Source organism: Zingiber officinale, chromosome 1A, assembly GCF_018446385.1.
Source record: "Zingiber officinale cultivar Zhangliang chromosome 1A, Zo_v1.1, whole genome shotgun sequence".
Lineage (NCBI taxonomy): Eukaryota > Viridiplantae > Streptophyta > Magnoliopsida > Zingiberales > Zingiberaceae > Zingiber > Zingiber officinale.
Window position 1 is genome coordinate 191125083 of NC_055987.1, and position 15535 is coordinate 191140617.

Genomic DNA, 15535 nt, shown 5'->3' on the forward strand with positions numbered 1-15535 from the left:
CGGGGCGCCCCGAGCATCCTATAAAAGGAGGGTCAGAGAGAAGCTTCAAAAACAACTGAAAAAGAGAGATCCTATACTGCTTGCTCTGCTGCTCTGCGCTCCTACGACGCTAACAAAGCTCCGACAACGCGCTCTTTCTTCTTTGGTTAATTTTCTTGTCGGTATCGCTTTAATTTCATTAGCATTTCAGCACTTAGTTTGTAATAATTTTTCGAACTGCTAGTGATTGCCCACCGAAAGCACCCTTGTGTGCGGGCCTTGGAGTAGGAGTCGACACAGGCTCCGAACCAAGTAAAGCTGGTTTGTGTTAGCATTGTTTTTCTATTTTGGCTGCGCGTAACTCTTTTCGAACAAATTTTGTAATCGCTATTCACCCCCTAGCGAAACATCACGATCCAACAACCTCCTATAAAGAGTATCCTACCATGCTCTACTTTTTCAAGTATAGGAGTTATTAAAAGTTTATAATTTAATCTCACTATATATCGTAGGTAGTACTTTTCCATCTTAGGAATGAGAGGGGAACTAGTCCAAGTGCCCACGCAAACTTTCATAATTTCATTATCCCGTTGGACCAAGATTTTGGAATCTCCAATCAACAATGTTGGGTTACTACATTACAAAAAAAACACCCATATAGGGATGATTTTTTTGACTTTTAAGAGCGGCTTTCAACCACTCCTACGTTTTTACCAACGGTTTGAAAACTACTTCTCTTGTCGCCGTCCCTATATCCTCTCAAAGCGGTTTTCGTAACCATTGGTAAAAATTAAAAAAACCGCTCCTATTATAATACTTTATAGGTATGATTTAAAACCGATCTTACACGTTATACATATAACAACGATTTCAAACAACTTCTAATTCTAGAGGTAGACTCGCCGACCTCAGGCTCTTAACCAGGTCAATGGGCCAAGTGCCCGTTGACCCTATTTTTATTTTTATTTTCTTTTAAAGTTGGAAAAGATATTAGTTGTTACTAGAATTTGAACCTAGATCTCCTAAATTATAACCTAATATCCTAACCAACTAGACTACAACTATTAATATTTTTATGTGTTAGTTAATTATTTAATAACTAGTCAATAGTTTCTTTTGTTATATTGTTATTCTTAGTAATTAGGAGAAGATTAAGAGACATATTTATTCATTTATTTATTAATTTATAATCACTTATTGATAATTTTATATGCTAGTTAATTATTAAATAATTAATTAATAATTTTTTACTATATATTTATTCTTAATAAGTCCAACAATGTTAAGTTTAGTAAACGATTTTGATTATTTATGGGAATATGAGACTAAGATGATCTATGGAAAGGATTTTGGTTCTAGTTGATGTTGAAAAGTGGAAAGGAAAATATTTAGGTTAGCTTTACTTGCTATTAGAGGCTAATAAAAGTAAAAATTTAAGAGAAAAAAATAATAAGGTTAATATGTTTTAAAAATAATGGTTCTATATAAATAATAATAATATTTAATAATATTCTGATCATAAATAATCTAATATTATTTTTTAATTTTAAAATGAATAATTTTTAATAAATGTCATTATAAAATATTTATAAAAAAAATATCAAAGTTATATTCTAGTAGTACAAATTGGAGGATGGATAAGATTGAATAAAGAAAGAGAAAGGTTTTTCAGAGTGAGATTTAGGATTTTGGAGTTGAATAGAGGAAGAAGAAAAGTTTTTAGCGTGAGATCTAGGTTCAGAGTTGAATAGAAAGAGAGGAAAGATTTTTGACATGAGATTTAGAATTTCGGAGATAGCTAGATAGAGGAAGATGAAGGTGTGGAGGTTGCATGAGATGCCGGGAATGAAAGTTATGTGTTTAGGAAAAAAATATTAAGGAAAAAAATTTAAGAAAAATACATATAAGAAAAGAAAGAAAATTGGTATATATAAATTAAGAATTTTCTTTTAACAAAAATAAAAATAAGAAAAGAATGAAAATTGATATAAATAAAATTAAGATTTTATAAGTTATTTAAAGAATAATTTGTTTGACTAATAAATATTTATATTAAATAAATAAATTTAAATTTGAGATGTACAAAATAAAATTACATTAAGTAAATTGTACACTTTAATTGTTATTATTTTTAAAAAAATATTGATCAATTTTAACTTCGATAAGAGTGATTTACAGAATGGTTGCTAAAAGTGTACTGTTTGATAACTGTTATTAGAAATTAGAGCAATAGAAACAGTTAGTAGCAGTGTTTAACATAGAACCACTGCTAAATGTATCCAATATCAGTAGTTTCAAGATTACTTTTAATAGTTAAATCATTAAGAGTGGTTTCAGTAACAGTTTATTCATATCGGTGTTAGAACTATTCAACAAGAGCAGTTGAAAAATCGTTCTAAAAAGGTAAGACATTAAAAACGATTTAGTTCAAACTATTTCTATTGTTTGATTTTCAAGAGCGGTGTTAAAATCGCTCCTAATAAACCGCTCTTATACCGGTATTTTTTTTATAGTGCTACTATGAATATTCTTGTTTATAGATTTTTAATCTCATTCCTCTTGATGTGCAGTATATTTGCTCTCTATTCAACCCTTTTATAAATGGATCCGCCAAGTTATCTTTTGATTTGACATAATCGATAGAGATAACTCCATTAGAGATCAACGACCTAATGATATTATGTTGTTGATGAATATGTCATGACTTACCATTATACAAGCTATTTTGTGCCCTTACAATTGTCAATTGATTATCACAATATATCATCATGATATGCACTAGTTTTTCCCAACATGGGATATCTTCTAAGATGTTACGAAGTCATTTTGCTTCTTCTGTGGATTTCCATGATACTACTCCACCACCAATGGTACATAAATATCCACTGGTGGATATAGAGTCTTTTGTATCAGATATCTAATTTGCATCACAGTAATCTTCTAGTACTGCTGAATATTTTGTATAATATAATCCATACTCTAAGGTATATCTTAAATATTTAAGAACCGTTATTAATGTTTTCCAATGGTCATCATTTGGATTACTCATAAATCTACTTAATTTATTGACCACATAGATAATATCCAGACATGTGCAGTTAGTAATATACATCAAACTGCAAATTATGCTCAAATATTTCAATTGGGATACAGGTTCACCATGGTTCTTAGCTAAGTGCAAGCTTAAGTTCATCAATATTTTTATAGGGGAAAGATCATATATATTAAATTTTCTTAGTACTGTCTCAATAATGAGTCCGTGAAAGGATAATTTCATCTAATGTTTTATCGATCTTAATCTCAAATATAACGTCCTCTATACCCATATCTTCCATATTAAAGGTTTTGATCAACATCTTCTTAGTAGTCATGATTAGTACCATGATGAGCATATCGTCTACATATAGATAGATAATAACAAACGAGTCAAGTGTGTTTTTGATATATATACATTTGTCACACTCATTTATTTTAAATCCATTTGACATCATAATTTTGTCAAATTTTTTATACTACTATTTCGGTGCTTGTTTTAATCCATATAGTAACTTCACGAGTCTACACACCTTATTTTCTAGCCACAAACCCTTGAGGTTACTTCATATATATTTCTTCTTCTAATTCACCATTTAAAAAGGTTGTTTTTACATTCATTTAATGTATCTCAAGATTATGTATTGCAGGAATAGTAATGAGTACTCAAATGGATGTGATCCTTGTTATTGGTGAATATGTATCAAAGAAGTCAAGACCTTCCTTTTGTTTGAATATCTTTACCACTAGTTTTGCCTTGTTCCATCAATTTTATATTTCTTCTTTATGATCCATTTACATTCTAAAGGCTCAATTCCAGTGAAATATCCATCAATTCCTAAGTATAATTTCGAAATACCAAAGTGATTAATGACTTGTATCAGCAGGTGTCATTGAGGAAGAACAAACATGAACTGATAGCCCCTAAGTTCTGTACAATTAAACAAGCTAAACATATAAGCACGGTATACTAGTGAAATTTTCATCCTTGGAACTGGAACATAGTACTAATATTCTTTTAAAAAGTTGTAATTTATTGAATTGTGAGTATGACATACGACAAGCTACATGCCATGTATGCACACACCTTGCACAAAGATTTTTCCAAAAAAAAAAAAATAAATTAAAATGATATTGAACTTCATCAAATTTTAGCATGTAACAACAAAAACATTAGTTTCCATAAATCAAAGATCATTTGTTTTGCCTAAAGAAGTGATAATCTATGTCATTTTGATGTCACTGCACCTATTTGTAAAATGTAAAATATCAGGATAAATGTCGAACTTCAAAATGTTTTATGATGTACCTGATGTTTATGTATTTGTATGTATTTTTTTTTATATCCGTGAGATCGTTAGAGATTCGTTAATACAACAGATCTATATTATTAACGGATCTATATTTTTTTTATATATTCGACTGTGCGAAAGGCATGGATCAACGGTTAAGATTAGGCAACGATAAGACGCTTTGGGTATACGTCTTATTTTTCCGATATAGAATAATATTTTCATGAATTTTTATAAAGGTTTTTTTAGTGAAATAATTGGGCTCCTCCGTTACGGGCCTTTTAAAAGGCCAGCCGATGGACACATTCTCACGTGACACTCACGCGTTCAGCAGTCTCGTTCATCTATTTGTCTATTGGCGAATCAAGATATGCGCTCGAGCAGAGGAAAACCTCGATTCGCCTCCGCCTTTCCCTTCTTCCGCCAAGCCGAAGCGGATCATGTCGTCCAAGCAAGGTTGTTTCTTCGCTTTTGTTTTCGTATTTTTCGATTTTTCTCGTAATCTTTCGATTCCGATTATCTCGTTTGTCAAATTCAGGTGGGAAGTTGAAGCCCCTCAAGCAGCCCAAGGCTGACAAGAAGGATTACGATGAGGTAATTGCGCTTTGTTGATACTTACGTAGTTTAGAATAATGACAAATACATGATGAATCTCTTGATTTAGAGTTTTGATTGTCTCTGTTTGCTTTACATCTGTCGTGGTGTGGATGAATCTGTCCTTTTTACCATGATTTTCTTTCTCACTTCTGATTAGACTGGTTTTATATGAGGTTCGGCTAATTTATTTGAAATCCTTAGTTCAATGTTGCAAACAGACTTCAAATGTAATTTTGTAGAAGTGTTTTTGTGTTTAATGTTCAATGTCAACTTATTTTTGATATATTATTCGCAAGGGGTATTATCCGTGTATGATTAATATGATAATCAGTGTGTGGTTGAAACAGAGAAGAGTTTCTATAATGTAGTCTAATGGTGGGCTCTTGAGGCTAATATTTTTTCGTTTTTTTTAGACTGTTGTGCGATCGATTCTAAAGATGTGAATTCTAAAATAGATGGATGAGGTTACTATGAAAGATGAAATTACAATCTGAGATTACATGGAGCTCTAATACATAATAAAACTAAAGTAAATAGGTATGATGGATATCTTAAAGATTACCTTATATTTTTTATTGATAGAGAAGTAGAATCTAGTAGAGTTGAAGATGCTAAAGGAGAGACACAAGATAGTTCTATTTTAGGTAATTAAAAGGGACTAAAAAATTCTATGCGGCACTAGTAAAAGGTAATTTGACATTGCATGGTGTTCAAATGTGGAATAAGATCTATGTAGCTAGTCCCAAATGGTTGGGACTAATATGGGTTCTTCTCATTTGTTGTTTTTGTTTCATAATGTGTGTTTTCTGGTGTGTGTGTGTGTTTAAAAAAAAGTCTTCAAAACGTAGTTGTAGAGGATTAAATTAGTCTGAAGCTATTTATGTCCTTTTATTCATGATTGATTGATCACTTGTCTATTTGGAAAATATAACTCACTCTTGGCAAGTCACAGTAGCTCGTTGCCATCTTTGGACTTTGTTCCTTGATGCTTGATAGTATTGGTGCTAGCATACTAAAAACAATCACAATTTTGTTGGTTTCTTTTTTTTCTAGTTTTTATATCTCTTACGTTGATTTTTCATAGTTGAGGCACTTACTATTATTGATGTGTCATCAACTTACCATTTGAAACAAAGAACCATAACTATATCCTGAGTTTTTTTTAATTAAATTTTCATTTTGAATCTTTATTATAATTCACATTGTCAAAGCGGTCCACTTGATTGTATCCAGTATTGTAAATGGCAGTGGTGGTGCAGCCGTCTAGGCAATTGATTTTTTTTTTACTATTTTTATCCATAATTAAATAATATATTAACTAAAGGATAAAAAATTAAATAAAGGACAATTTTTTTAAAAAAAACTTCTATAAAATATATTAACTAAAAATAAAAAAGTTAATCTATATATATATATATATATATATTAAAAAATAATAATATCTTTTTAAATATATATTAAATTAATAGAATAATTTTATTGGACTTTAATTAAGCTTATTTAAATTATCTCAATCATTATTTAACTTATTAATCTAAACTTTTGATTAAATCCTATTTTAAAAAAACCTATTCTATTTAGCAATTTAGGCCCATCGTGCGTGCTCGAACACATCGCTTGAGCCCGGTGACGTGTCCAAACGTGTCGCCTGAGTCCGAATTGGAAACATTTTACTGGTGCCTAAACATAAGGTGGTGTGGTTCACGGTGGTGCTGTTGAGGTCCACCTCCGCCTAGGCGGCTATCTCAACCGCCATTTAGAAGACTACGCCTCAGCTTTATTAGACCAAATGACTGATAATACAAAGACATTCGTTCATGCTCTCTCCTTCTTAGAGAGCATCTTTCTTTGTTGGGCCATGAGCACTGGATCTATTACCTTCGGAGCATTGTTCTTTCCCATTTTTATGTCCAACAAAATTGTGTTTCATGATGTTTAATCTCAGTTTTGGGTTATGGAATTATTTCAATTCTCTTATTTTTCTCTTCTTTTCTACATTTACTCCCCCTTTCTGTTTCAAGTTTATCAGTAATTCCGTATTATATGGATACCTCTACTGTGTGTTAATACATCACATCTTAAGGATCCAAGCTTAGGATTCTACACCTCTTTGAATAGATTATATCAAGGCCACAGAAGCCTACATGGGCATAACTGAGGTGGTAAATAGATGATTGTTTATCATATGAGGTCTTGGGATCGAATCTTGGACCAGTAGAAGGTAAATCTATGTACCCTATATAACTAACCCCTCCTCCCATCCACTTGCCTCCTTTGTCATCATAATTTACTTTCTATGTGTTGGTCCTGGGACGTGCTTCACCTTTGGTCACATATCCAGGCCACAGAAGCAACTGTATTTTCCTTATATGCTTGTGGTGTTCTTGTGTCCTAACTGAAAATTTCAGCCTTAATACTCATCTTAAAATTCTCAGCACTGATTCTTCTATTCTGGTGTTTACAGAGTGATCTGGCAAATTTGCAAAAGAAGAAAGAAGAAGAGAAGGCAAGATAACTCAAACATTCTCTTCCTTTTAATATGTAACTGATCAATTGCTGTTCCTGCTCTCTCTTGCTATGAAACAGGCACTTAAGGAGCTTAGAGCCAAGGCCTCCCAGAAAGGATCATTCGGAGGTTCTGGTTTGAAAAAGAGTGGAAAGAAATAGTGTGCTTGACTGTGCTGATTACCTTTTTTTTATTCCACAAAATAAGAAATAAAACTGAATCTGTCTTGAAATAGATTCGATAGTAAAACTGAACCCGATTCGGATGTACGCGTCAATTATTTTTACTGCCCTTTTTGTTAAAACAAATATAAAAATTATTTTTTAAAAAAGTGTTTGTAGACCAAATTAGTTCGCTCTAAAAATTAAAAAAAAATGAAGGAATCTACTTTATTTTTATTAAAAAAAAAAAGAATTGGAGCATCATTTTTTGTTTTTTTTGCTCTTATTCAAATTCAATCTAAATAAAATTCGGTTCGGATTTCGTTTCTTAATAGTTAATACCCAACCCGTCTTATCGTTGCCTGATCCTAACCGTTGATCTCTGTACTTTCCGCCTTCACCCACATATCAACTTGTAGGGTTTACAGTTGGAGCCGCCGACGCACTTCTACCGTTTTCGCTGCACTTGATCTCCTTGTCCGTCGGGCATCATGGCGGAGCAGGTAGGAACCACTTGTCTGCTTTCCTTTCTTAAGCTTTCCGTAGGTATGTTGTTAGTTTTTGTTTTTCTTGTGGTTCATCATTTTCGCTAGGGAGACCTCAAGCTTGTTCTAAGACAATTTGAAGTTTCTTACATGGTGTAATGGTATCAAGGTCCATTTTTTTTGAAACCCTTGATGTTTGTTTTATGTGAATTTTCTAAACCTTGTGGATCTTAGGACTTGAGTTCCCCTTCCCATTGTTTTTTCAATTGCATAAAACTTTTCATTTGAGATATGTTCATGCTTTAGAGTATTCTTTCTCTAGAATTGCAAACTATCAAATTTCTGGGTTTTCTGTTTTAATTGATCATGGTCATCGAATTAGGAGGTTTGAGTCTAAAGAATGCGTCCTAGATTCGTAAGGAATTATATCATGTTGGCTGACTGTCGCTTTGCTTTAAATAAATCTGGAACAGACTGAGAAGGCCTTCCTTAAGCAGCCGAAAGTGTTCCTTAGGTGAGATAGTGAATTTTGTAAAGTACTGAATTATTTTGTTTGGAGTTACTAATATAGTCGATAATGCAGTTCGAAGAAATCCGGAAAGGGGAAGAAGCCAGGTAAGGGTGGCAATAGATTTTGGAAGAACATTGGGCTAGGGTTCAAGACACCGAGAGAAGCCATTGAAGGTGAGAGCTATGATTTATGCTATTTGTTTTATTGTTTTGTTTTGCTCATTTGAGTCTTATATTGTTTTATTTGGGTGGATATTATTATTATTGCTCCTGTTATCGTCCAATGAGCTAATGACTATTCTAAGGATTATAAAAAATGGTGTTATTCTTAGATTCCATAAAGCATTTTGAAGTTAATATTTATCCTGATACTTCACATTCTACAAATAGGTGCAATGGTATCAAAATGACCTAGTTTGTCATGCCTTTGATGGATGAAATGCAGAAATTATGGATTTGCTCAAAATGTTATCTGCTGAGAGATGTATGCTCTAGTGTTCCTTCTAGTAGAAAATTATAGGCAAACAGTTAATTGGTAAATGATTGGCAAAAAATGATCTTCAATTTACGGAAACTAATGTTTTGTTGTTACATGCTAAAAGTTGATGAAATTCAATATCACTTTGATTTTTTTTTTTAAAAAATTGTTCAAGGTGTGTGCATATACGACATATAGTTTATATATGCCATACTCACAATTCAAGGATTTACAACTTTTTAAAGTATTTTAGTGTTGTGTTCCAGTTCCAAGGACGAAAAGTTCACTAGTATATGGTGCTTCTAAGTTAACTTGTTTAATTGTACAGAAATTAGGGATTATCAGTTCATGTTTTTTCTCCCCCAATGACACTTGATACAAGTCATTAATCATGCTGGTATTGCTATGAAGCAATTTTGTTTTTCCTTTGTTGCAGGGACTTATATTGATAAGAAATGCCCATTCACTGGAACTGTGTCAATTAGAGGCCGCATTTTGGCTGGCACATGCCACAGTGCCAAAATGAACAGAACCATTATTGTCAGGAGAAACTATCTTCACTATGTGAAGAAATATCAAAGGTGTATGACTGTTTTACCATTGATTCCATCTGATAGAATGTGAACTTGACTTGAAATTTTCTTTTACAAGGTATGAGAAGAGACATTCCAACATCCCAGCACATATTTCTCCTTGTTTCCGAGTTAAGGAGGGTGACCATGTCATTATCGGGCAATGCAGGTGAATTTTATTTCCCCCTCTCTGCAATGCAGCTAGTTATTGAAAGTGTTTCAAAGCAGAGTAAAGGTAGCAACTCTTCACCTCTTTAATGTGTTCATCACTTATCCTGGGGGTTTGAGGACTCGTTTCATCACCACGTTTTAATCTTTTGTCAACTAGATATGTTCATTACATTCAATGCCAACCTTGATCCGACAATTTCATCCTCTTGTTCAGGCCCTTGTCCAAGACCGTAAGGTTCAATGTGCTGAAAGTCATTCCTGCTGGATCTACTAGTGGTGGCAAGAAGGCTTTTGTAGCTGCTTGAGATGGCTATTTTTGGAAGTGAACATGCTGCGGCTGAAAAGATTTATGTTTCAGAGCTACTAGATAGTCAAGATTGTTTTTGCAAGAATTTTAGTGATCATTTTGATATGTATTCTCCAATTAATTGAATTGGTCTGGCAGTTTGATTCTGCATTAAACTTCGTAGCCATTAGGTTTTTTATATTTAACTAGCAACTAGTTGAACCAGCATTAATTGTAGCTCATCAAAAACAATATTATAGCTTACATATTGCGTCGCAAGTTGGTTTGAATGAGTATAATTATACGGTTTTTTTTTTTCTCAAAAGGCCTATATATTGACTATTATATTTACTAAAAGGCCTATTACCTTTATATCAAAGGGCGCATAAAAAAATGTAAGGTTTTTTTTTCCTCTCCAGTCAACTTTTTCTTTTTATTTACTCTTTTCTAAGTACCCTAAGTCATATTTTTAATTAAAAATTATTTTATAGTTTGTATGTACATAGTCTTATCCCCTCTCTCTTCCTTCCTTTTTCCAATCTTATAAAATATAAAATGATCATAAACTTTCTCCGCTTGCCATATCTTTTTGTGCTATTTTACGAGATTGTAAAAGATTATTTAGGGTTTAAGGATATTATCGTAAGAGTTTGAAGTGATGAATTCAAATGATAACAACGATTAAGAACTTTGGCGTTGAAGGATAAATATCTAACAAGAGTAAAATTAATAGAAGAAGATAGTTAAAGATTTAACGATGTATGTATAAATTTACTACTGTAAAATAGGATTGTCATGTAAAAAAAATATAATTTGGTAGCAAAGGGTGATAATAAAAATTGTGTTTATGGTGTCATTGGATGCATAGAAAATAAATATTGAACACCTGCAATATGATGCACTTCATTACTTAATCGATTTGCAAGGTGCTCTACTGTGATACTTAATCAGTTTGCAAGATGCTCTACTGCGATGCTAGATTTCAAGTAGACCTTGCTCATGCATGTTAGGTTGATATGGTAGGTATCAGCACGTTGGACCTGATATGCGATCATATCAGGCTCACTTTCTTCCTTGATCAAAATTTTTGTTTGATATCATATTTACCTTCTCCTCGCTCAACCCTTTGATTAAAACTCACTGATGGACCTAAACTTATTTGATTACACCCATTGAATGTGTTGTGAGTTTTTGGTGTTGCAAGAAGTTAAATTGTGTTATCCATTGCTTATTTAGGGCTCTTAGTGGTCGTCCAACGTTATGAGAAGTTTCTGCTTCAATGTGGGCCTGATATGAGATCATATCATGCATAACGTGATTTTTGGTTAAAACTTTACTTTTACACTATATACCTTTTCCTCGCTCAATCCTTCCTAGTGGTTGAAATAATGCAACATTACAAAAACTCTAGATCTATCAGTCGGACTGTGTCACAACCACTGATAAATTATGAAAATCTAATATGTACACCATATCTATCGTTACTTAGTCTTTGCTAAATTAGTATGTACAACAATACTTGATTATGTAATTGTAAGTTTGCTAAATTAGTTTGTAATGTATTTATCATGGATGATCATATTACTAAAGAAATTCTCTCTGAGATATGGAATATGTTTGATGCAAATTCTTGCATGGGACTTGGAGCTAATATAGGAGAATTATCCATAACAAATATTCCATCGTCTTCTGAGTATAGTGGTGTGCAGAACACAAATAGAAATACAAGCAGTAATTTGACATTTGATTTAAATGAAGAAGCAAGTATTCTAGAAGATGAGGTTCTGAATCCTTGTACAACACTTGTTGATTACTTTGAAGCTATTTGAAGTAGGGAGGATTGACATTATACTCGAATGGGAGAGGAATTACAATGCAATAAACATGTACAAGAATTCTTAGCTGATGATATGTAAATTGAATAATATGAAATTCTCCTAGAGCAGTATAGTGATTTAGAGGAGTTTTTAATAGATGATGATCCATATATTCTAAATTCTCGATTGCTTCAAAGGTCAATTGAAGAGGCAACAGATGAACATGAATTTTCTGTTGGACAAATTTTTCCATCTCGATAAGAGTTCAAGAATGCACTTGTGAAACATGTCATAGTTAAACATATGAGATATAACCCAGTTGACGTCCGAAAAAATAAAATAAAAGTCATCTGCTAAATCAACCATGTACATGGAGAGTAGTTGCTCGAAGGATGCACAATTAACTATTATGAAATATGTAAAGGAATACTAATGTGGCACCATTAGGGAAAGTGCTGATCATTAAGTATGCTCTTCCTCCTTTGTAGCATCTTTTGTTAAAGAGCAATTTATTGCTAATGAACAGTACAAACCAAGTATGATTATATCAGATATAAAAGCTAAGTTTGGAGTGACCATATCATATAGAAAAACATACATAGCTCGGGAGAAAGCGATGAAGAAGGTCGTTGGAGATTGTGACCAAGCATATAGAGATCTTTCACTATATCTGCATGAGTTAAGAGTTAAGGATTTTGAAACCTATGTGACACTATACAAAAATGGTGATAATCAGTTTCGGTGTTGTTTTTGAGGTTTTGAATCTTGTTGAAGAGTATTCAGGTCTTATCTACGCATATTGATCAGAATTGATGCCACACATCTAAAAGGAAAGTATTTGGGTGTGTTGTTGATGGCTACAACAATTGATGCTAATGGCAATGTCCTCACAGTAGCCTTTGGAATCATTGAAGTTGAATATGGGTCTGTATGGGAGTAATTTTTTATCATACAAAGAGATTCTTTGCTATTGATGCATAGTCAATGAGCATAGTATCAGATAAACATCGCTACATTATATTAGCAGTTAGAAAAGTTTATCCAACCTCCCGCTTGCTGTTGCCACCACATGCCTTACAATATGGTAACAGATAATAGCAGTAGGTCAATTTTAGGCTTATTTTGGGCAACATCACAAGCAAACACAACACTTTAATATGATCTCATAATACAACCCATGCTTGAAAAACATCCAGATGCCGAAAAGCGGCTTTAGAACATTGACCCTAAAAGATGGATTAATGCACACTTTAGTGGGAGAAGATACACAATGCTAACCACCAATTATATAGAAAGTTTAAATGCTTTGTTCAAGTATACAAGTAAACTTCCCATAAATAGGTAATTGATAATATCAGAAGAAAGATAGCTCAATGGTTTTTTAACCATAAGGAGGAAGTCTCAAAATGATATGATGCTTTGACACCTCATGCTACCAAAGAAATGGATTCAAGGAGAGAGAAGCTAGACGATATAAAGTCCACCCCGACTCTCAATCTGAAATGGAAGTAGAGACATAGGGTGCTTCATTCATTATTGATTTGGAAAGAAAATATTATAACTGCGGGGAGTTCAAATTTTAAGATTTCTTTCCTCACATGCTATTGTCGTCATCATTCACCGGAACATGGATACACTTCAATATTATGAGCATTATTTTCATTCACAGAATTGGAATGCGACATACATGAATAGTATTTACCCTTGTCAAAGCAAGGAATTTTGGTCTAGGGGCGTAAACAACATTATAATTCTATGTCCACGTAGTCTTGTGTAACTAGGTAGGCAAAAGAGGGCACGAATTGAATTGAAACATAATGGGAAGGTAAAAATCAAATGCAGCCGGTGTAAACAACTGGGCTATAATCGAAGGACTTGTAGAATATCGTCAACCCCTGGTTCTTAACCTACTTGTATAGATATACAGGAATATTTTGCTTGATTTATATATTTGGTAAGCAAAAGGAGTGGATCCATATATTTTGTATGCAGTACATCTTGTGCAAAGTGATGTTACTATTATATCTTTGTATGTAGTATTTATTTTTTAATATAGTGTTATCTATGTTATTAGAAGTGTAAACCAATACAAACAAGGCAGAACTAATACTTCATACTATATCTCTATTTCGTAAACTAAAAACTCGCTACCAACTGTGAGTTTTCAAAAATAAAATAAGCTCAGTCCAACAATACATTTCAACTCTACAAGTTGGGTTGGAAATTTCAAAGTCTTGTAAATTTATTTTTAACTCTAACTAAGTTACAACTTAAACAAAATAAGTATTGTTCTTGAAAAATAAAATAGGGCAGTGTCTGTTGTTCATTGAATACAATCAGGTGCACTATTCTGTGCAACTGGCAAGCCACAAGAACTTTATCGGTAGTAGTTAAAACTAAGTTTTGACACCATATCTAGCTTCTCCTCTCTTAAACCTTCCTAGAACATGAATTTGAAGAAATCCAAATATCCTAGGGTCATTAGTGGGTTTCGGTCAAAATTTATTGATGAACCTAGACATGTTCGATTGTGCCCATTTTAAGTCTTGTGAGTTTTTGGTGTTGTGAGGACTCCAACGGTGCTATATATTACTTATTTAAATCTCTCCAGCGGTGCTAAGTCATGACGATAAATGTTAACATCATTATGGGCTTGATATGGGATCATATCAAGCCCAACGTGGGCCTTATATGATCCATCCTTGACCGTTTTGTTCATTGATCACAACCAAGATTTTAATCCCGGTATCTAAAATTTCACCCCATATCGATATCTCAGGTCTATAAATGAAAAACTTGCTAGTAGTTGAGATATTTTTCAGAAATTCAAGTAGGCTAGCACCAACAGTTGGATTTAAGTCTATAGGGTGTGCTTGGAAATATAAAATAGTTTTATAATTTGATTTGAACTAAAATGAAGTTATGGCTTAAACAAAATGAGTGTTGCTGTGGTTAAAAACTAAAATAGGACAGTGGTTGCTATTCATTGAAACAAATCAGGTGCACTATTCTGTGCCAATTGGCATGCCATAAGAACTTCATCGGTAGTAGTTAAAACTAAGTTTTGACACCATATCTAGCTTCTCTCTCAAACCTTCATAGGGAACGTGAATTTGAAGAAATCCAAATATCTTAGGGCTATTAGTGGATTTCGGTCAAAATCCACTGATGGACCTAGACAGGTCCTATTGCACTCATTTTAAGTCTTGTGAGTTTCTGGTGTCGCGAGGACTCCAACAATGCTATATATTATTTATTTAAAGCTCTTTAGAGGTGCTGCAACGTGACAATAAATTTCAGCATAATTATGGGCCTGATATGATCCAATATTAGGCCTGATTTAGATCTGATATGAATAATATCAGGCCACGTTGGGCCTGATATGGGATAATATCAGGCTTAACGTGGTCTTTGGTTGCTTTGTTCATTGATCACAACCAAGATTTTGATCCCGATATTTAAAATTTTACACCATATCTCAGGTCTATAATAAAAAATTTGCTAGCAATTGAGATTTTTTTTTAGAAATTTAAATAGGCTAGCACCAACAGTTGGATTCAAGTTTATAGGGTGTACTTGGAAATATAAAATAGTCTTGTAATTTGATTTGAACTAAAATGAAGTTATGACTTAAACAAAATGGTTCTT

General features: G+C 32.9%; 2 protein-coding genes across 2 annotated transcripts; both read left to right on the top strand.

Annotated features, from left to right (window-relative positions):
* Positions 1–4620: 4620 nt before the first annotated feature.
* LOC122038872 (translation machinery-associated protein 7-like) lies at positions 4621–7676 on the top strand. The gene is made up of 4 exons (XM_042598835.1): positions 4621–4760; positions 4843–4898; positions 7366–7407; positions 7488–7676. The coding sequence occupies exons 1-4, from the start codon at positions 4745–4747 to the stop codon at positions 7566–7568; spliced, it is 195 nt and encodes a 64-aa protein (XP_042454769.1). The 5' UTR covers positions 4621–4744; the 3' UTR covers positions 7569–7676.
* Positions 7677–7832: 156 nt separating this feature from the next.
* Positions 7833–10349, top strand: LOC122038871 (40S ribosomal protein S11). Its single transcript, XM_042598834.1, has 6 exons — positions 7833–8071; positions 8527–8567; positions 8637–8737; positions 9478–9622; positions 9693–9782; positions 9999–10349. Exons 1-6 carry the CDS (start codon positions 8060–8062, stop codon positions 10087–10089), a joined length of 480 nt encoding a protein of 159 aa, XP_042454768.1. The 5' UTR covers positions 7833–8059; the 3' UTR covers positions 10090–10349.
* The last annotated feature ends 5186 nt before the right edge of the window (positions 10350–15535 follow it).

Bases quoted from the DNA above. Each gene is read 5' to 3' on its own strand.
- LOC122038872 (XM_042598835.1), top strand. The intron at 4,899-7,365 runs GTAATTGCGCTT...TGGTGTTTACAG, and splicing joins ACAAGAAGGATTACGATGAG to AGTGATCTGGCAAATTTGCA. The intron at 7,408-7,487 runs GCAAGATAACTC...GCTATGAAACAG, and splicing joins AGAAGAAAGAAGAAGAGAAG to GCACTTAAGGAGCTTAGAGC.
- LOC122038871 (XM_042598834.1), top strand. The intron at 8,568-8,636 runs GTGAGATAGTGA...TCGATAATGCAG, and splicing joins CAGCCGAAAGTGTTCCTTAG to TTCGAAGAAATCCGGAAAGG. The intron at 9,783-9,998 runs GTGAATTTTATT...CCTCTTGTTCAG, and splicing joins GTCATTATCGGGCAATGCAG to GCCCTTGTCCAAGACCGTAA.